The 23,357-nt window shown below is 39.4% G+C and overlaps 1 protein-coding gene across 1 annotated transcript; it reads left to right on the forward strand.

Annotated features, from left to right (window-relative positions):
• Positions 1 to 1,149: 1,149 nt before the first annotated feature.
• On the forward strand, positions 1,150 to 22,743 carry LOC117231374 (protein stoned-B-like). The gene is made up of 13 exons (XM_033489763.1): positions 1,150 to 1,599; positions 9,755 to 12,499; positions 12,614 to 13,231; positions 13,672 to 14,674; positions 14,812 to 14,980; positions 15,089 to 15,290; positions 15,530 to 16,024; positions 16,428 to 16,662; positions 16,820 to 16,988; positions 17,137 to 17,251; positions 17,404 to 17,722; positions 17,934 to 18,144; positions 18,392 to 22,743. Exons 2-13 carry the CDS (start codon positions 9,788 to 9,790, stop codon positions 18,534 to 18,536), a joined length of 6,393 nt encoding a protein of 2,130 aa, XP_033345654.1. The 5' UTR covers positions 1,150 to 1,599; positions 9,755 to 9,787; the 3' UTR covers positions 18,537 to 22,743.
• The last annotated feature ends 614 nt before the right edge of the window (positions 22,744 to 23,357 follow it).

A 23,357-nucleotide genomic window follows, 5' to 3' on the forward strand; every position in this document is an offset into this window, starting at 1 on the left:
TACTGATTAGTGTACTGAAAAAAAGCAGCTTATCAACACAAAAGAATAGCACGACGACGCGAAACGGATGGTGGCTAACGGTGGCCTCGGCACGCTTTGGATCTTTTCAATTAATAAACCAAGATTGGAGAATCAATAAATGAAATCATTCTCTGCGCAAGTTTCCAAGCTTCAGTCGCTATATTATACGTTTCTTGATGGATCTATCAGATCAAATGATAGGTAAAAAGTAAACTTACTTAAAATGGAGGAAATGAAACTAGGAAAGATTACATCTAGGAAAGATCACAATAGCAAAATTCCTATACAGATTGAAGTATATAGAAATATAAGACAACAGTCACGAGTAATAAGAATAGACAGTGGCGGATGAAAGACAGTTTAAAATTCATATGCTACTTACGAATTTTAGTACCTCTTTTCCCAAAAATTCATTCTATTCTATATATCGTATTGGTCATTCCATAAGTAATGGTTTTTCTGAGAGTTAAGTTCAAAACAGTAGGATTAGTTACTATCGTTTTAAAGAACTGGAATAGAAAGCATCGTGGAAAAAGATAGTGGATTATAAAACGTACGAGAAAATTCATCACTGATCGATCGCTCGAAGGTAATTGTTTATTTTCATCTAGCAATATGAAAGCCGACGACGACGCACTACTTATGAGATAACCTAATGTCTATGCATTGCTCTCATTTAATATAAATCCATTTTGTAAAATTATAGTGCCCCTTCTTCTTCTTTGATGAACTTCTTGATGTACACCACTGTATATGGAACCTTATAGACACACCACGTAACGAAATCACCAAGGGAACCACGAACGTGTTCGAGTAAAAATTCTAAAGATCCAGCGGACCAGTTGCGCATCGTTCGATATTTCGCAAGAAGCTGTAAAGAAGGTGGAAAGTTAGTAGGGACAGATCGATGGTGAAGAATTTGGTATCCGCGAACGTGTTCGCGTTTTGAGGCCGTCGCTAGCGAAGGGTGGCTAGGAGAGGGAGAAGGGGCACGTTATGGAAGTGGGGAGGGCTACGTTAAGGGGCGTCGGGGGCGGTGGTCGTCGTCGTTTCTACGCGCATGTTTCTTCTCCGCGAAACGGATCGATGCTGGAAATAGCTCGACCCGCAGGAGAGTACGAGGTGAGTCGGCTTCGCTTTCGGCAGGGCCTTCGCAGCTCTCCACGCCCGCTGTTTCCTGTTTTCCAGACCAAAGGGAAAACGTAACTCGTAGCTAGAGCCCACGGTCCGTCTTCTTCACGTTCCCGCGAGCTTCCCTCGTCACCCGGCGAACGTTATTCGCTGATTTCCTCTTCGACGTCGTTCTTCCTCTCTCCCCCTCCTCAGAGAGTCTCTCTCTAACTGGACACTCTTCTCTTCTTCGATCGTATTCGATATCTGCCACACTGGTATCAGTTCAATTTCATCCTCCGTCATCTTCTGTATCACTCTTCTTCCTTCTTCCGGTGCTCGTTCCTCCGAGTGTGTGCTTCGACGATTCATCTCACCGGCGACCAAAAGAAACACAGAGAAATCTCGACCGCGGGATGACTCGAAAAAAATGTGCGTCGTACCGATGTGGCTGACGAGGCTGGAATCGTAAGTACAACTAGCCGAAAGATTTTTCTCAAACGTAGGTGTATAGCGCCGCGAAAACCAGAGCGAAACGTGGCCGCCGTGACACGACACCTACGCTTCCTCCGATTGATCCGCGTTCTAATACGTTTCGCTTCGCTCGCCTGAACGATCTGCACTCTGAATTTTTAACACGTTCCTCTGCTTTGTCGCAGTGACAGAGAGACGTTATGGCCTCTCCACTTGTTTCTTTGCATCCTGGCTATTTCGTTTGCAGGGTTCGTCCGGCCGCTTTCACAGTTTCCTCGAGAAGGTTTCCGGTTGCGCCTCTCGAACAAAACACCTTAGATAGAATTGATCTAATCATAGACGGATGATCATGAATGTCTCGTAGATGTCTTGTCTATCCTATAATCTCTAGAATATAGTAGAATCGATTGAACGCGAAGACTGTGTCATAGTGTTAGAGGTAGCAATGTCTAGGGAAACAAAGTGTCTCGGTATATCTACGACGGCTTTGGTACGTTCCAGGCCGATTTAATGAAAGGCACGTAAACTAAAAAGAAGCATTTCGTGTACTATAATACGTAGAAATATTCTAGACCGATTGTGGCTTCGTATATAACGCTGACGCAGCAATGATAGTTGCTAAGACGATAATGAAGCTGCCCATTGAGAACTGACTTGGTCGATACGCCTCGCGTTTCCTCCTTTCTGTCATCCCTCGCGAATTTACCATCGGATACGTGCTTCGTGTTTCGATTATGCATCGGGCTTATTACGTTCTCACATCCATTCGATGTTCACCTTTCGCTTTCCTCTTTGTAATCGAATTCTCCGTTTCAGCCTGGAGTCTCGGTGGTGGACGCCTGGAATAGAATGGAGTAACGATTTGAAATCGAACGGTTGTCGAATTATATCGTCGTAAGACAGGTGATAAAACTGGTCGAGTATAGAGCATCGTCCGTGCCGGTATTACGCGTGCGCCTCGGTAAATCCGGTGGACAAATGTTCGGCATATTGCAGCAATGCTCTTCGCCGAAACTTTTACTCAATTACGTCAGAAACTCAAGCTACTCTCCTACGAAGAACAGATATCGTGCTCTATTGTTCTTCAACGACTTGCAATATGTATCGGTGCTCGTCGACTTGGCTCTTCTACGTTGTATCAAATAAGATTCTAAATATGCGCAATTGCCTTGTAGAGTGGATTTTATGGGACGGAATTTCTTGTTTTATACAGATCTTTATTTTCTTATTTTTGGAAACGTTATGTGGCAGAATGTTGTTGGGTAGAATATTATTGTGCAACTGAGGAATAGTAGAATATCTATTTAACATATTTGTTGCTAGTGAAATATGATTACCCATCCATGGGTTTGCCATTTCTTCTTTTACTTTTCTTAATCCTTATGAATAGACTGTGAATGTTTGTGCAATTTCGTGTTTTTTTTTATAAACGTTATGAAATGGAATCTGCATAGAAATTTGTTTCACCGCTTAATTTTGTATACCAGTGAAGCTTATTTGAACATAGAATCTCGTTATAAATGGAACTGTATATTCTATTTAAAAAATCATGATTAATGTATATCTTCCCAAACTCGAGTGTATTATAATCTTTGACGTTACGCAATTGTGTTCACTGCTAAAATAAGAACAATCAAAATAATGTTTGTTTCAGTATGTTCTGTGAAAAGAATATTAATCGTGAATCCGAATTAACAAGAATGAAAATGCAATAATTGTATTAGCAGCATTAATTAAGTTAATGAATCAATGCCAGCGAATGTGTTAAGACCACGTACAGTGTTCGAGCATTGGAGCGACGCTGGATTTCATATGGGGTTTGAATTTTCTAAATATAAATCGGCACGCGCACCATTTTTCTCCTCTATTGGATTTCACTCCGCTAGACCCCTTCCTTAAATTTTTCAGTCGACAACTCAACCATATACCGTGACACTGTTCTCCATCCTGTAACCTAGAATCTACGAAAAACAAGATGTTAGCTATATCTCTTTCTAAACTGTGAGGTTAAGAGTCATAGAAAAAACATGTCAGATTTTGGAATTAAATTCAGGTTAAATTGTTCTCCACCTTGCAATGAAAATCTCTAAGACAAATTCTGATAAATCTCTTTGTATATTTTTGATAATATTTCCAAAATTTTCAGGTTGAGTTGTTTCCCATCCTGTAAGCTAGAACCTTTGAAACAAATAGAATTTTTGATAAGTCTCTTCCTAAATTTTGAGGTTAAATCGTTCGCTATTCTGTAAGCTAGAATCTCTGGCACAGAAATAGAATTTTTGATAAGTCTATTCCTAAATTTTGAGGTTAAATTAAGGTTCAATTGTTTACCATCCCGTAAGTTAGAACTTCTGAAACACAAATCTTTGATAAGCCTATCTTTGATGAGTCTCTACCTAAGTTTTGAAGTTGAATCGTCCTCTATCCCATATGCTAGAATCTCCAAAACAGTAATACAATTTTTGATGAGTCTCTTGCTAAATTTTGAAATTAAATCATTTTCTATCCTGTAAGCTAGAAACAGCAATAAGATTTTTCGCGTGTCTCTATATCTAAAGTTTGAGGTTAAATCGAGGTTCGATTGTTCTCCATTCTGTAAGCTAGAGTTTCTAAAACAGAAATAGAATATTTGGTAAATCTCTTCCTACATTTTGAGGTTAGGGATCATAGAAGGAACTTCGTTTAAATAAATGATTGATACAGAGGTTTGATAGTAGCTGGTAATTAACTCTGGTAACAAGTGTTGCTGTCGATTCTGTGTGCAAAGGCACGAGCGGCACTGGTCGATAATTTCTGTTCACCTAGTGACGCTGTTCGGACCAAATTTAATTATCTAGATGCCGGAGATAAGAATATACCTTATCGTGTCAGGCATTGAGATCATCTCACGATATTATCATCGATCGTTTCTTAAATTTAACGTTAACTTCATCGACCAGATCTTCGTTGATTGAAAATTGAAAAGCTATAGATATATGAAAAGCAAAGAATACAATCAATCGTCACGATCAAGTTCCACTGGGAAACGCTGAAAGTTTGAAAAGCTTATTTGCAGCAGGACGAAACTCAATGAAGGTCCCTTGCAATTCTTAAGATTTCATCTCAACTTTTTATTCTTTGGTGAAACTTTCGTTGGCTTTCAAGCTGGACTTTCGTTTAATTTAAGCTACGCTAGATCGTACCATAAGTAATTTTGTACTCACATATGCAACTTCAAAACATAAAAGTATTTTATATCCTATTGCAATTAGATAGCGTTCAATATTTATCAATAATATCAAATATCAACGTTTATATTAAGACGTAAAAAAGTTTGTCGTACTTATCAGCAGATAATACCTTATCTGATCTTTTCTGGCGCTATTTTTACAATTTACCTCACTTATCATTTTTAATTTCTGCTTTCAGAAATTGTAAAATTGCGATGGAAAATATTCGGTTACCACTTTGAGATTCAATTTTCTTGTATATTTTTTAATTGTTTATACTACCTGATTAAGGTGACGCATCTCAATTATATTATATTAAATGCTTTGTCAAATTTTGTTTAATGTGTATGGCTGATCATTCTGTTGATTAAAATACAGATATTTATACAAATTTATATTTTAACGAAGACGACTAAAAATATTGCAGATATGGGCATTTATTTGATTTATCGATTGTTGCAATACGTGCTATATTTTGGATATTTTATATATTAACAATAATGATATTTATTTGTAATTAACAGCAAACTTTGTACGTGTATTTACATATTACAGACTATAGTAAAAGATGGAGTTAGGATAAAAAATAACAATACTAGGTAACAAGATATGTTCATAGATAAATGCAACAGAAAGAAGAAGAAAATAAGATATAATATACAATAATGTTAAAAGATACGTATTTGATATATTATTTTTTCATATTATTACTTATCAAAATTCCTCAATTTATAATCATCTTTCTTATCACATTTAATGCTATTAACACTGTTCACGATCTTTCTAATTGTTAATTGTAAATTTCAGGAATTACCGTACCAAACTTTCTTATCTTAGAAATTCGAAGTCGAGAAATCAGATGCAAAATAGAGGAGCGGCATTATTTGTGGAATGACCTGATATCCTTCGTTCGATCGAATTAAACAGAACAGAATTCTCGTCTTCGTGGAGTCGTAGAACTAGAACAGTGGTCGTAGGTGAGATTGCCGATTTCTCAACCGTTATCGATTACAGTTTCCTGGGTTGCATGCAGGTGTACTCTGACGATGATATCGGTTTTAGTTGGGGTGAGCTGCGATAGTCGTTGAGTTTGTTAGCACACCAGCCTCGACACGACCACCCTGCGGTAATCTGGAGCACGTGCTCTCTCCTGCTCCCCCAATTATCGATGAACTTCTGTTTCGTACACTATGTCGGTCCCTTTTGCTCGTTGGTAGCTCGTCGACTTGCGACGGTGTCGATTTAATTGCCATGTTGTTCGTCAATTGTGGTTCTCGGTTGTTTGCAAATTTCTTAAGTTCGAAGAACGTAATTTACTCTCTGATCTTGTCATTTCAAGTATTAATAATTCGTCAAGATATTGAGATGTACCAAATATGGTTAAAATCGTAATAAGAAAGATTGGAAGATATTAGGATCGAAATACTGTTCCAATAATTTTCCAGATAAAGAAACGAAAATATAGGAGGATGAGATATTAGATTAAAATTCTACCTCTGTGCAGTTCTATTTGTGCATTTGTGTCCTAGTAATTGTAAAGTATGTTGCTATTTGTATTTACTTTATATTTATAATCATATTTATACTTTATATGTGTGAACAATTCTTGAAGTACCTAGTACAAAGATAGCAATTAAAATTAGGTATGATATAATGGAGGTTGGATGTATTCTAAAGTATTTCCAAAATTTGAGGTCCTCGACAGAGTTAAAGTCCAAATAAAATCCTAATTCTACCAAATAGTTCTACCAATTATTTAAATAGTTGTAGCAAACAACTGTCTCTATATTTCTGGAAGAATAATCCCAATGCGTCGTTGGCAATTAAAATTATGGCACAGATGGACATTGTTGTCGAAAGATATATAGCTTACACTGATGTTAATTAAATTGCCCATTCGTAACGGATTAATATGCTAACTATGACTGTCGCGTAAGACTTTAATCCTCTTATCAACGATATAGATCGTGGTGTACGCTCGACTAGCAAGGGATATTCGCGTGTTGCACAACTTTGTTCTATCTGTTTAGAAGATACGTAGTATCGCGTAAAAATATATGATCTTTTCAACCCACAACGTTCGTTTAGTATATGAGAACAGTTTTCTCCTCTCTGTTCATTAACCATTGGCAATAGAAATATATTTTTTGGAGTGGTTTTATGAAGAAGACACAATGCACTGAGATTTGAGATTAACTTCAGATAATCTCAGACCAGATAGTTAATTTCAAGTTACAAAGCGGACAGATCTTTCATGTTATCTTCCAAAAGCGATATTTTAAAAAGTTTTAGCCGATATTATACAATTATGTGTTGTTATGTCCTTTAGGTATTTAGCGATTTTTATTAATTATTAAAGCAACACATGTTCTTGGTTGGCTTTATCAAGTAGACGTAATTATGTGGCAAGATTTGAGACCACAGAAACCATATATTACACATTTATCGTTTAGTCAATTAGTATTTTATAGAAGAACGATGTTACGTGTACGCAACATCAGACGCAGAAAAGACGAGACACGAATGCGGTTTCTATCGTGTGATGATACAGACTCATTGACCTAAAACCAAACACTGATAAAATACACAAGGAAAGAGACAAGATTTCTGGCATTTTCTCAGCAATACCGCTACGGAGGAGCGTTGTGAAAGGCCAACAGGAAGGGTAAAATGGTCACGGTTGTACGGTACTGCTGATCGATCGGACTGTTCTGGCAACGATCCCATTACGCGTACACGACCGTCCAAATCGAACGTTTCATTTTTATCAGACAGACAGAAAAATTGCAGATAACGACAGCTTTGTCCTCCGTGAAACTCGATGACCTTTGTCCTTCGTCTTTCTCGTAGCGATCCCATAACTGATATATTCGAATCGATCTTATTCCAGGTCTGAGTCTAATTAGACTAAATCAGAGGATACAGTAGATGAAAGCGACGTGGCGAAGTGATAAAATCGGTTAATAGTCGAAGCTTACCGTTAAGCAAGCTAATGGTAACTGTACCAAGCGATTAGAAACGTATCAAGGACCATAAGGCTCGTAAAGACAGGCTGCTGCCCGACGCTGGTTTGTCTCCGATGTTGGTTTTCTCTTCTTTAAACTTTTTCGTGCATTCGTGCACGTTGCTCTTGTGAACCATGTCATCTCCGCAAACATTCTATAGCCTTCTGTGGACAGTCCGTACGTGAACAATTCAACGGTGACACGCTGCTCTTGCTTGAAATTCGTTATTTACATGCAACGAAGAGGAAGAAGAGAAAGAGTTACTACGAAGAAAGAGTTGTCCCACCGATATGTGGAATTTAAACGACCTACAGTCACTTGCAAAAGTCTACGTACATCCCTTAGATATAAATTGTTATGGTTAATAGTTACAGTACAAACTATTCTGTGACCAAATGCGTTTCCCATTTCTTTGCATTTAGTCGAACGCACAGAATTCATCAGGAGTATGTAGATTTTCGTACGACTGACTGAGTAAATCAGTTAATAATAACGTTGCTCGCGTCGTATACATCGATACGTGTACGACATCGTTTCGAGAGTTCGACGCGGAAAGATGAACGAGCGCATAGAGCGACGTGTTTCGCGGCGTGCACGCGTTAAAAAAGAAGTGGACGAATTTAGCACGGTTATAAAGAGCGACCGACTAAATAAAGATCGGTAGTGTGCAACAAGTATTCGAGGATTCGGCAAAGTAGCCTGAAACGTCGCGTGGGTGTTGTCGTTTCATTCGCGAGCACACGCATGTCACTCGCATCGCACGCTTCGCACTTGCAGCTTGCTGTTCGCGTTGCCCTCTTCCTGCACCGATCGATCGATCGTCGATGATACTCGACGATTGCATAGAACGCGTATAGAGTATTATTATAGTGTTGCTGCGACTACCCTTGGTCACTGTGGATCGTTTAGAATTGCACATAATGGCGAAATCTGCATGAAAGCACCTGTAATAATCGCGTGAATCTAAATCTTTTCTAATTGAAAATATCGTTCTCCTATGATTTCGTATCGCTATTGTTACAAAACCTAAGACCTTCTCCTAAAAAGAAAACACACGAAAAAAGGTTTCTCGCGGGAAAAAGGTTTGAACACGTTCGCTACTGTTACTGATCGCGTTTTGTTTCTTGTATTTCTGTACAATGTACTCGATGACCAGATACAGGCGAAGCTTACATTTGTATTCGTCGATTTTCAAGAAGCGAGTTACGAAAGTCTTCGTACATCTTGTGATAAGACTATTATTATTCGCATTAAATTTTCCTATATGTATAGTTGATAAAAGAAACGTGAAATTTCATTTCGATATTTCGGTATATAGCGTATATATTCTCCACCAAGGAAATGAAATTGAAGGGAAGATAAGATACTCGCGGAATATTAATATAATTTACAGTTTAAAATAACGTATGAAGTTGGAATCTGTTTTGGTACAAACGAGTATTCTATACGTTTATCGAGTCAACGTGAGCAAGATTTTTGTGAATGACTGTATACGTTGGTAGCGAACGTGCTAATAACCCATTGGCATGCACAGTTATTAAGCAGTCTGAGGAAGACTATACGTATGATCCCCTCAGAAGCCAAACTAATCAACTCGACTCGTGTGAAACGATAAGTTGTATCGTGGCACAACCGACAGATAGATGATTCTAAATTCTGAGCTCAGCTTGAGAAGTAATATCCCTGTGGTATCGTCATCTTTCTCCATGAAGTTGATCAGCGTGGTTCTTGCATGGCGCGTACAACGTTTCGTTTGGCGTATAAATTCATAAAAATTCGTGTTACTATCGCTTGTCACCTTTCGTACAGATAGAGAAGAAAACGGAAGCCGAAGGCGATAACGACGTTTAAGACGTTCGAAAAACACGGTGTGCCAATGGGTTAAAGCTTGAACCTTCGAGGCAGACTAACGAAAAGTATGAATACCGATTGCAGAGGCCTCGCTTGTTCCACGGTAGCTCTTAGAGGATGCACAAGCTAGCCAAGGGCCTGAAGAAGAAGAAAAAGCCGAAGAAGGGCAAGAAGGGGGCAGAGGAGGACGAGTTCGACCCGGAGGAGCTCGAGCGTTACAGGCGCGAGCGGGCGGAAGCCCAGCAGAAAGCCGAGCAATCCGGCGAGCAGGCCAGCAACGCCAGCTCCGACGAGTGGAAGAAATTCGAGGCGTTGACGGCCGGAGTCGACTCGATCCTCAAGAAGACACAGGGAGATCTCGATCGTATAAAATCCACCTCCTTCTTCCAACGGAAGCCGCCGCTAGAAAACGAGAAGAAAGAGGAAGAAGAGGAGGACCAGGAAGATCCTGGTAAAAAGTTTTCTTCGAAGAAGTGGGTAGGTTTCGACGAGGAAGGTAATCCGATCGAAGGTGAACCACCGGACTTCGAGGGAAAGGGAAAAAAGAAAGAAGACAAGCCTCTGGTTAACGAGGACGGTCTCGTCGAACTTCCCGACGACGAGGATGAACACGAAGACTCCGCCGACGAAGACGTATTCGATACAACCTACGTTGACGTTCTGCAGAATATCGACGTTCAACTAGCTTACATTCCCGACAGTCCAACCGAGGAGGAGGCCGGCGACGACCCGTTCGACACTACAAACGCGGACAAAGTATTAAAAACAGTAGATAAGAAGGGGAACAGATTGGTCAGTTTAGGGAACGCGGTAGAGGTCCTCTCCGGAAGAGTCGATTACGTGAGTTCGTGCAAGATCACGAGAGGCAGGCGGCCTAGACTGCAACAAGATTTATTATTGGATGACTTCGAGGAATCTGAGCAACTTGCGGAGAGTAGCAGCGTAGTCGCGGAGCCTGTGGACGCGACTAAGACTTTGCTGGACGACGACAGCGACCTTCCTGATATTCCTGTCGATCTTACGAAGCTTCCTCCGGTTCTACCAAGGCCAGTCAGCCCGGCTGTGCATCAAGAGCACGTTGCGGAGAACAAATCGTCTAACGGACCTTTGGATATTTCTGAGTTCGAAATATTGAAAGAGAAAACGATCTTAGAGGAGATTCCTGACTTGGACGACGCAGAGTTCGATTTAGACGCAGCGCCAGATGAGCCGGTACGTCTCGAGGAGGCTGACGATCCTTTCAAAACTAAGGAACCGGCGGCTGTAGACTTCCAAGCCGAGATAATAGAAGCAAGCTTCGAGGCAGCTACTTTCGTCGACGAAGAAGATCCGTTCGACACTACTTTCGCCGAGAATATCCTTCCTGGTAAGACAGAGTTAAAGTTCATCGAGAAAGAACTAGAGGAACTTCCTGTTTCAGAGGTGACGATATCCTTGACCGATCCAGCTGGATTGAACAGAGACTATGAGACAGGTTTGCTGAAAGAAGAGCTCAGAGCAAAGGCCAGTAATTTGCAAGCTAAGAAGGATCTTCTAGGAGGATCTACAACCGATCTGAGTCAACTTGCGGACGAACCTATAGCTCCGGTAGAGGATCTCAGCTACGTAGACCCTTTCGACACCTCTGCTATCAAAGAAATTCCTCCTGGAAAGACAGAGTTGAAGTTCCTCGAGAAAGAGTTGCTTGGTGAACAACCTAATCTTTCTAATTCTCTGGACGACGACGATTTCGATCCAAGAAAGGACGAGCAGCAGCCAGCTGTTCCGGTTGACATTACTGTATCCAAGCTACCGCCAAGGCCTCCTCTTCCAACAGCACCTGTTAAACCAATCTTTCAGGTTGAATTCGAAGAAGAAGAAGATACTGGCGAGGTTGGCGAACGTGGACGAAGATCTTCGAGGCCAGAGGTGCTAGAACTAGCACCTTCGAAGACCGTTGCTTTCGAACTGCCTACACCATCCAAACGTCCAGACCTACTGACAACCACCGAAGAAGAGAAAGCTCTACCTTCGAAACCTCTGACACCTTATTATTCTCAGAAATCTATCGACGACTTGTTACCTATACAGGAGGAGGAAGCTGATGTGGATCCTTTCGATACCAGTTTCGTGGCCAAGGTAGCTCCCGGGAAGACAGAATTGAAGTTGATCGAGTCAGAATTGTTGAAACAGGAGTCAAAGTTACCTCATAGCCTGAGCGACCACGATTTTGATCCGCGAGCCGAAGGGGAACCTGTAAGAAGACAGAGCGATTTCACAGCTAGTTCTATCAGGCCGAACAACTTGAAAATCGCCGAGCTTCAGGACTCTGTGTTGAAGAAGTTCGAGGAACAGAGGAAACCGAAACTGCAGCAGAGGCAGGAGAGTTTGCTGGACGAGAAGATCGAGGTGGACGCGAAGCCTCTGACGCCAAGAATCGAGTCGAAGCCCATCGAAGAAGAAGAAGAGATTTCCTACAACGATCCTTTCGACACTTCTATCGCCACTAATATTCTTCCTGGTAAAGCGGAGCTGAAGATTCTCGAAAGCGAACTGCAGCAAATTCCTGGAGAGCTGCCCGTTCGTCCTGTTCCTATCGCATTCACAGCGATCATTAAAACTAGCATTCCGGAGGTTGATCCTGACTTTGATCCCAGAGCCGAGGAAAAGAAGGAAACAGCAGATTATTTGTGCATCGACGACCAAGATCCTGGAGCCAAAGTACTTACTCCTTTGCAGAACGACGACTTCGGTTTAGGAGAAGACGTGGATCCTTTCGACACCAGTTTCGCTACCTTGGGGCCAGGAAAAACTGAACTGAAGATACTCGAATCTGAATTAATGCAGAAATAGAAGATCTAATCTATCCTCCTTCTCTTCCCAGTAAAAGACTCTCTGCTAAGCGATCTGCGCAATTATATATTAGAAAGTACTATACCAAAGAATATTTTAAGCAACGTTTAAGCTGGTCCATTAACCTTTCGATCGAGCAACATGGATTCCAAAGGTGGAAACCCTTTCTTGATGGACGACTACAGTGTCGAGTCCAACGACAGAAAAACTAGCCAACCGTCGAATCCTTTCCTCCAGGACTTCGCGGACACGGAAGCAGCCGCAGGAGGAGAGAATCCTTTCCTGAATTTTGCAGCAGACCAATCTTATCAATCAGCCATTACAGTTGACTCGACGAACCCTTTCGCTACTTTCGCCACGGAGACCACTGCACCTAGCACTGGTTTCGAAGCTACTACTACCGACACTACGGCATCTAACATATTCTCTGGTCAATCCGCGAACATTTTTCAGACGACTGTCAGCGAGTCGAGCACGAATCTGTTCGACGCGCCGATCTCTACTCAAGCGACAGACGAACTTTTCGGTCAAGAGTTGCAGTCTGCACCTCCGCCGTCTCCGGTGGTGCCTGTGACACCAGTTCAACCCAAAAATGGCAAGACTGCACCGTCGAGACCGCCTCCACCGAGACCTCAACCACCGGCGCCTCCTAAAAACACCAAAGACTTGATCTTGTCGGTTACTGGAGCTATGGATGCTACTTCTAATCATCTCCTGGATCGATTACAGGTTCGTTATAGTGAGATAAATGATAATTATATACAGGATGCTTGGAGAACTTGAGCGTTGGGTGTGACACGTACTATTCTGCATGATCATTTTTCAAATGAAAGAACATGTAGAGTTGGTTTCCATCGATTATTAATTATGAAAATTATGAAAGAGAGCAGTACCTGACTCAAACCTAGTCAAATTGTTAAAAGATGCGTGTTAAGAATATTATTTTGATATATACGTATCTTTTAAGTAGAAGCGTAGTTACTCAGGACATTGACCTTGACAACATAGACATATCAGTGAGGAGACCATTTTCTACATGCAGTTTCTTATGCAATTGTTAGATAAAAATTATGTGTAACATCTTGTATATAAATCATTACCGGATAAATCAAAATCAAAATTGTTATCTGTCAAACTTTGGTTCGTTTCATCTTGATCGTTAATTGCAGGCAACAAGAACACCCAGTCCAACGTTAATGCACTCTCCATCGCCAACTCCGGAGCACAGTTTCGCCGACTTCCTGGACGTGGATTCGAACGTGCCAGACCTAATGTCCGACGATAGCAAAGTAGCAGAGCCATCGAAGAATCGTGACATCCTGGATCTCCTTGACGCACCTAATACAGAGACGACGACCACTACCATCTTCTCCACGTCGATAAACACCGAAGACGCCACCAGTTTGGTAACAGGAGTATCCTTGATCAGTGCCACTGGCCAGGACAATCCATTCGTCAGCATTACAGAGCAAGAGGCATCTCCTATTCAGGCTGAGGATGCCTTTAAGTCAGATTTCCCGGAAACTGCTTCTGTAACAAGTGAAAAGAGACCATCTATAGCGTCCACGACCGGAGTTGTTGGAAGTGACACGGAGAAAACTGGTATTGATTTAGATTTCGCTGCGGAATCCCCTGTTGTCTCAGAAACTATGCAATCGTCGACAGCTGGGGCTGAATTATTCGCTACCAGCGGCACTGAGCAATTGTCCACGATGACTACCGAGTCTGCGTTCTTTTCTGTTGCCAATACGATGTCTTCTGGACCATTTGGTACCATAGATGCCACGGCCTCGCATTTCACGACATCCATGCAAACGCCTGGCACGCAACCTTTGTTCGCAAGCACGGAAATGAATGCGTCATCCGCTCAGTCCAATGGACCATTTGCTTCTGATTTACTTGGTGATTTCGAAGAACCTACGAAAGATATCAGTGGCATGACATCGACCAGCCCGACTCCGGGAGCTGAATTTCCCATCAGCAAAGCGTATAAGCCTGAAGAGCAGTTGGATAACTTTGCAGCAACTACGAAAGTTATCGAGGGTACTGGCGATGCGTTTGATATTTTTGCTTCGAAGTTTGATAAAGCTGCGGAGCAGGAAACCAACGCTGGAGATCCTTTCTTGGATGCCTTTGGTGGCGGACCTACCGCCATGGACACGTCTAGCGATGGTAAAAGAATTTTCTTGTAATTTTCTGTAAGCTTGCGGATCAAATAATAAGTTTTTATGAATAGAAATTACACATATTTTCTTTTATCTATTGTATATTTAGATTTACATTCATTTGACTCTTTACTGTGTATTTAGTTTGGGGTGATTCGTCTGCGACCGGGTCAGAGACAGCAGTGACTGGATTTGGAGAGGCTGATGGGTTTGACTCGTTCCTGAGTATGACAGCACCACCACCAGAGACAAATGTAAAGAGAACCGACTCTGTAGATTCGTATTCGGGACCAGATTTCAGTGTATTCATTAAGTAAGCACCGATATATCAAATAATCAATTAATAAATATATAATAAATATCAAATAAATATTAATAAATATAAGTATCATCGTTTGGCTAACGTATTTTGTACCCATAGACCAAAAGAGGATGATCAAGGCGGAGCAATCGAAGGAGGAGCTGTCCCCGTGCTAGTGCCACCACCAAAGAGTCCGCAAAACACAGCTTACACAGATACCTCGCCACGATTCAATCCCTTCGACAAGTCAGGATTCGCACAGGACGCTATTCCCACTACGGAAACTGCTCAACCTGCTGAACTGACCAAGACAGATTCTCAGGTATTATAAACATCGACGTATTCGTTTTTGAAAATTGAATCTTATAATCTTCATTCGACATTATACATGCCTTTTTAAATATAAACTAAGCTGAAAATTTTTTGTTGTTAAAATACTCTATAACTATGTCTATGTTTCTGATAAAATTAATAAAACTAGTTGTTTATTATATGCATTACATTGTACTTATACATTGTATAGTATATTGTATATTGTTATTTGCTTTTATCTGATACTAGGAAACTCCTCCGACTCCCCTATTTGACGAAGACGTTAGCCAACCTTTGGAAGACTTCCCAAGAGTGACGTACACCGGTGACGGCTGGGACATGCACCTGCGCCAACCTAACAAGAAAAAGATAACCGGTCAACGATTCTGGAAGAAGATCTTCATAAAACTGGTCTACCAAGGTGACAATCCTGTACTCCAGTTGTTTAACAGCAGAGAAGACAAGGATCCCTTCCAAGAATTACCTCTAGTTCCTTCTTACTCGATATCCGACATCGGGGCACAGCAATTTGACCAATACGGGAAAATATTCACGGTGAAGCTGCAATACATTTTCTACAAGGAACGACCTGGAGTACGACCTGGCCAGGTGACAAAGGCGGAAAGGATAACGAATAAACTCAGTCAATTTGCTGCGTATGCCATTCAGGGTGATTATCAGGGGGTGAAAGAATTTGGAAGCGATCTAAGGAAGCTCGGTCTTCCCGTGGAACACGCGCCACAGGTGCAATTTCTTTTTATATCGGAATTGTACAGCTTTTTGGAAATAGATTTTATAACGTAGACAAGTGACATAAATATAGAATGCTCACTAAGGTTCGATCTTAGATGCAATATCCCATTTTCAGATGTTCAAGTTTCCAAACATTCGAAGATTCGCATCTCTAAACTTTCGAACTGATAAAGTTTCAAATTTTCGAATTGTCAGATTTTCAAATGTTCTATTATGCAATGACGTGTTTTATATACGCATATATAAATTACGTATTTTTTGTACATTACTTCATTGCTTGTTCTTTAGTGGTTCCTTAATGGCGATCCTTAATGAGCTAATATTGAAAAATTTCAATTATTAAAATAAACCATAGAATTATTATCATTGAATGACTTCGGTCTTTTCTGTACAGATTTCTCAGTTATTCAAACTAGGTTCTCAACTCTACGAAGATATGAAGGAGTTCTCTTGCGCGATCGAGGAAGCTCTGTTCAGATTGCCGGCTCATCGAGATCGGGCGCTCAGCTATAAGACAGAAGACGTGCAGATTACGGTCGTGGATGAATTGTACGTGGAACAGAACGCGCAAGGTCAGGTCGAGAAGCAAATAGCGCGTGTTCGATTGTTCTTCTTGGGCTTCCTCTCTGGTAAGCTTTGGCCAACTGTTGACAATTATCGTCATATTACCATAGAAATTTCCAATAGAATTTCTAATTTATCGTCAATAGACACCAGGATCTCGTTTATCTGTCCTCGGAATTATTTTACCATAAAAATACTTTCATTAAAATTTCATTACCTCAGGAATGCCTGACGTTGAATTGGGAATAAACGACATGTGGCGCCAAGGGAAAGAGGTAGTAGGCAGACATGATATAATTCCAGTGGTAACCGAAGAATGGATCCGTCTGGAGAACGTCGAGTTCCACTCCTGCGTTCAACAGGATGAATATGAAAAATCTAGAATTATAAAGTACGTCTTCAACGAGCAACGAACGATTTTTGAAAATAGCTTCTTGATAACCACTTATAAGACTCTATCTTGAAACGATAATAACAACAGCTACACTGCTGCTAACTAACGACTAATTGCAATTAACAGCTGACTAACCCTTTTGAAGGTTCAAGCCACCGGATGCATGCTATATCGAACTTATGAGGTTCCGAGTAAGGCCTCCTAAAAACAGAGAGCTTCCTCTCCAGCTTAAAGCCGTAATGTGCGTTACCGGTAATAAGGTAATGTCACTTTTCATCCAGAAAATTTGCGCGCACCTCGACACTGCGTACGCTGCTTGTTCTTGTCGAATATCTGTCATCTCTGCTTTGGCAGTTTTAGGCCTCTGGTTCGACGCTTACCCTCTTTGACCTCGTTCTTTCATTATCAACAGGTAGAACTGAGGGCGGACATTCTGGTGCCGGGATTCGCGTCAAGAAAACTGGGCCAAGTGCCCTGCGAGGACGTGATGGTACGTTTCCCCATTCCAGAGTGCTGGATCTACCTGTTCAGGGTGGAAAAACACTTCAGATACGGATCCGTTAAGTCAGCTCATAGGAGAACAGGAAAGATCAAGGGTATCGAAAGATTTCTCAGTGCGGTTGATACTTTGGAACCTCAGCTGATGGAGGTGACGTCCGGTCAGGCAAAATACGAGCATCAACATCGCGCTATCGTTTGGAGAATGCCTAGGTTACCGAAAGAAGGCCAAGGTACCTTCTTTGTGATAGATGTTCAACCTTAATGTAGGCAGCCGGTTATTTTTATACTTTTTTCTACAATCCTTTCTAAGGAATTAAGAGCTTCAAACTGACTCGTACACGTCTTGAATAATAATTGTTTGCATTTTGGTTGTCTTAACTGAAGAGTTACTTTATCCTATAAAATACGAATGTAGAATAATATCGATGATATCATTGACAGGAGCATACACGACACACCAATTGATCTGTCGAATGGCCCTAACTTCCTATGATCAGATCCCCGAGAACTTAGCCGAGTACTGTTACGTGGAATTCACGATGCCAGCGACCCAAGTGTCTCACACGACAGCGAGAAGCGTTAGTTTTCAAAATCACGACAGTGACACTCCACCAGAGAAATACGTCAGGAATTTGTCGCGACACGAGTACAGGTACGATCCTCCGACAATAATAAATATTTTACATGTTAAACTTTCGCATTTACTTCGGGTTTCAATCGTATTTTTATTAGAATATCGCACTGGTATTTTAATTTTAAAATTGTAAGAGGTAAGAAGCAGACTTATCGTGCTTTTCCTCTATGCTCTACATATAGTACGTGACAAAAATTTACAACATACAGCTATACAAATATATAAGATATAAATAAAAAAATGATTATTACTCGTCGTATACCAGAGTTGGAATCGAGCATACGCAAGGAGAAGGTCCAGGCGCGTACTTATCTGCGACCTACACACGAAAAATTCCGGAAACGACGCCGGAGACACAAGGAGAAGCTTCAGACGCTGGCGCGGAATCAGATTCCGATTCCTCCAATTAAATCCAAATCAGTCTTGCATAAGGTAACCTGTAACACGTACGGAACTTAAGGAGAATTACTTGTTAATGCTAAGGTATATACAGAAAGCGAAACGATGCCTGTGACTGGACGCGTGACGTTTCACGATTTGCAACTTCGAATGAATGGACAATTTCCACGCGAGCAAGCGCAACACGTTATTGGAGTAATCGTGTAACCTAATAAAAAGCAATAGTGTATGTGACGTGCTCTGATAAAAAGTTAAGATTCGAGAAAGTCGATCTTGACCTTTTCATATTCTTTCACAGTCAAAAGTGTGCCCCTTTTTTTTTATATTATATTAATAAAAATTGCAAATTTTCAAGTGGTTTTAATAACGAAGCAATGAAAGTTGGCAATTATTTATTACATCAGTAAAAGTTACAAATTATCAGCAAGTAATTTTAATAATAAGTTATTCTCTTGTATTTCTCCACTATCAGCAAAGTTTTGAGTTTTAATCAAATCTTTTGCACGCATGATGAAGTGATTGTACTTGGCAATATCGCACTGCAGAGTGCGCGTATCTTTAAACGCGTTTATCTTAAAAACTCGTTTCTATATGTTAATCTCTTTTTACCAAAGCAAGTCACACATGAACCTTGATATCTTCGAACGCACATCGATACTAAGAAGATATAATCAGGATAAATGGTTCGCGTGGGTTAAATCGTTAGTGGTCGCTGCGATCCGTGAAACGCTAAACGTCGACGCGTGTTAAATATAACGCATAACAGTTAACGAAATGTATGTATGAAAGGAGTAATTTGTAAGGGAGGACAATACCGATTTTACGTTCAGTTTAGCTTGCTAAGTAGTAATGCGCACTCGCGGTGAAAGGCTTTGCTCTGCTTGAACTATTTCAAAGTCGGATTAGCGGATTATTAGTTATTGAAGAAATTTAGTAAATTGGGTATGTAAAATTGGTTAAACAGTATTTTTGTTATTTCATTCCATGGATTTATCCGATAAAAAAATATCAAAATATATATTTTATTTGGAATATTTTATATTAATTTTGATTATTCTAATTGCAGCAGTCGATATCTCCGAAGTGTTTTGCTTATTTAACGATTTTATCGTATCAACACGACGATCAGAGGACAATAATTGTTAATTAAGAAAGTCGTTATAACTTGGAAGAACCGTGCGGTGCATATCTCATCGTTTGAGCTTGCAGATGATCTATATCAAATGTTATCTAGTCGTTTACCGAAAGGTAGTTTATTCAGATTAATCGTCGGTTATTAGACACGTAAGTAAATAACAATAAAAAAAGATGGTATCGACAATTTTTGCCAAGAGAGGTTAGGAGAGAAACGTATATTATTTGTAATTATAATAGTAAACGCGACGCATGGGAGATTACAGTTCATTAATCTAGTCTTTAATAACATTTTGTTCTTGTACGCGACGCGAGCTGCAAGAATATGTTCAAACGCTTTGCAAATCATATATACATAAGTCTTAGTGTGTAAGTTTTTGTTCGACGCTTTTTTTCTTTCCTATTTTTCCCCCAAAAAATTTCACCGTTGACGCGAGACGGTGGCTCGTCAAAGTATTCTGCGTAAAGCTGATAAGGCTAAATGAACAAAAAAAATCTATTTAACTATGTATAAGATAGGATAAACAATGCGAAAGATGTTATTAATAATTTTACATAAGATGAACGAAGATCTAGACACGTAAGTTTCCGTTGAGATTTTGTCGATTTTTCGTTAGAAATTTTTCATCCTGCAAAGGAAATCGGAAGAGTCTATTCTAGTCCTTAGCTCATAAGACGATCGTATGACATGTCAGGTGTTGATTCACCGGTCATACGTTATGTTAAGTCTATTTAGGTTAATGATAATCCTAATCAATTACGCATAGAAAAATGTCTGCCGACATGCCAAGTAACGTATAGACAATTCGTGCTACTAATTAATATCGTCGGTTATATATAGATTGTCGCTCTGATCCGTGTAAATGCGAATATGAACGTATTAGGTTGTTCGAAAAATTCGTAGCGAAAGTTAAAAAAGATTTAACTAGAATTCGTCATTTGTAACTTCACGAGACTTTTCTTGAAAAATATTTCTTCTTTTGCTGATGAATTCCATCAAATAGCTTTTGCGGGTTTTTAAAGTTTTTCATTTATTGTTTATGTCTTTCGAATAAGATTCGTAAAGATTACACTAAAAAAACTTGTTCTATTAACGAATCTTTTATATTTCTCTTTGATTCTATTTAGTATCCAACTTTCTATTTAGTATCCAGCAAGTGTTCAAACGTTTCGTTGTTTATTGTAGATTTACCAAATAAAAACGCTGTAAACTTTTCGAACAACCTAATATTATGCCTTATGTTTATACTATGTCTCAAACTTTCTTCAATGTATCCAATCAAGTACATCAATCAGACAATACCGCTTAATAGTGCCAGCAAATAATGTTCTCTTAAAACTAAAATATTAATATAACTAAGCAATTAATTGATCTACAAGACTGCATAGGTAAAAATGTTACATTGCGTACTTTGAAACAGTGCAAAGCTTTTCCACTTGCGGCGTGACGGTCTGTTTGCGTTGGTACATTAAATGGATCCCGAGAGGATTTTTTTCGGGAAAAATTCGTCTCGGGACATGACGTTCCCAGCTCGTGATCTCAACTGCGTGTAATATCGTACTCTAGTGCGATATCCAAGAAGGCGATATCCAATTTATGTATTTAAAGGGAAAGGTTTATTTAAACACCTGATGCATGTATAGATATCTTAGGAAAGATATTCAAATTAGAGGTTATGTGTGATATCGGCAAGTCTATTGATGTTTGATAAGCGTGACTGTGAATGAATGAGTGGATGAAAGCAAGGGGAAGCATGCAAATCTTTTGTCCCTGTGAGGAGGTCGTAAGTAAAATTTTAATCTTGGACAAAGCTAAAATTTATTTTATTTTCCTTGCAGCTATTTAGGTATTATTTTAAAAAGAATCATCCTTTATCAATTATTAATCCAATATTACAAAAATGTTCGATTTTATCGAATAAATCATCCTGTATCACCGAAAGACCTCTCGCCGAAGAACGATTAATTAATTATAATACACGTCAGAAAGAGTGCCTAAGTTCATAAAAGATAGTTACGCGTTTTGCGAAAGAAAATGAATTCTGTTGCCAATGTTGATTCGAAAAGGAATTAACGTTTACCATTTCGAAATGTTTGAGTTTTATAATTGTGTTTGACTTTTAACTAGTTTTCTTTTGAAATTATCACTGGGGATAAAATGCGTCGATAAGGTAGATTTCAATTTAATCTGTACGACCTCCATTCGTTGTTGCTCCAAAAAAATATCACTATCCCAGGTCAAACTTATTCGCGCATTTACATACATGTAATTATTAAGCTATGTAGATTTTAGATATAATCCTGTTAACTCGGCTCTCTAATGATTAATTGTAAAGGAGAAATTAGTAACGTCGTTGTTGTTCTTACAATTATTACTAAGTGAAAAAAATGAAACAAAATGTTCTGTACAGGTAAAGAGAGTCTGTAAAGATTACAGTTAATTGAGTCGTGCTAGGATCGGTAATTAATAGAATTTAGAAAGAACGTCCGTTGTAGTATGAAACGAGCAATGAAGGAACAGAAACCCCTTAAACTGCATTTTTACCTTCCCACGCCATTTTTTGGCCACGATAGATCGACCGATGATTTCGTCCGTCGAGCTTTTTATCGAACGTTAAGGAGTAAATCTTTTATAACAGCTAAGAACTATTAATGTTATCAATCATACATACCATATTTATTTCATTTTATTTGTATCGTTTCTTGCAAATTTATGATCAATAAAATTTAAACATTTCAACCTCTTCACCAAGCGCAATAACCTGCAATATCAACGAAGAACGGAGTGGAAAATAACGTCGATGATTTACAAAAAATAAAATACCTTAGCATTTTGAATACCCTATAAAAGCAAAGGCATGACTGTTTTAGTTTATATTCGTGTTTACTTATGTAGGTATGTAGCTTAATTAACATTTTAGAGATTCCGTTAATGGTTAGTGTGGTGTATCTACGAAGTTTGATCTCGAAAAGCACATGAAACGAGTATAAAGAAAAAAGTGTTTCGTTACGATTGTTGCGAATGATTTAACGATTGTTACGAATAATTTTGATTGGCATCAAATCTCGAAGTAGATATAAGGAGAAAGAAAAGATCGAGAGTGCGAAAACATTCCCTAAAGAAATTGAGATATAAAGTACCTCTAATCTCCGATCTGTAATTTATAAATATATAAATATACATATAAATATAAATATATACATATATATATATATATATATATATATATATATATATACAGGTACACATGTATGTAATGTCGTAATGTGTAATTATACGTGTACGTATGAATTGTAATTGTAATCTAATAGTAACCAATTGTGGTGTAGACAAGTGACAAAGAAGAAAGGAAAAGATGATTAGGGCAAGTTTGCTCTTTCATATATATGTATTATAATTTCGCAAACACACACACACACACACACACGCAAGGAACGAGAAAATGAAAATTTTCGAGAAAATAGAAACAAGTGTAATACTGTTAGCTAATGGTATTATTGATAAATTCTATGTATCAATAAATAATATAACATTGTTTAAGGGACGAAATTGGGTTAACTACAAGTCGATTATTTTATAAGAATCTCATTATTGAGTCTACCATTTACCGGCTGAAATTACACTAATACCGATAACACTCAATTCTTTAAGTCTTTTTTTAAATTTAGTATCACCACAAATTTTTCGTCAAGATATG

This window comes from Bombus vosnesenskii, unplaced genomic scaffold (genome assembly GCF_011952255.1).
Source record: "Bombus vosnesenskii isolate JDL3184/JDL3185 unplaced genomic scaffold, Bvos_JDL3184-5_v1.1 scf7180000013272, whole genome shotgun sequence".
NCBI lineage: Eukaryota > Metazoa > Arthropoda > Insecta > Hymenoptera > Apidae > Bombus > Bombus vosnesenskii.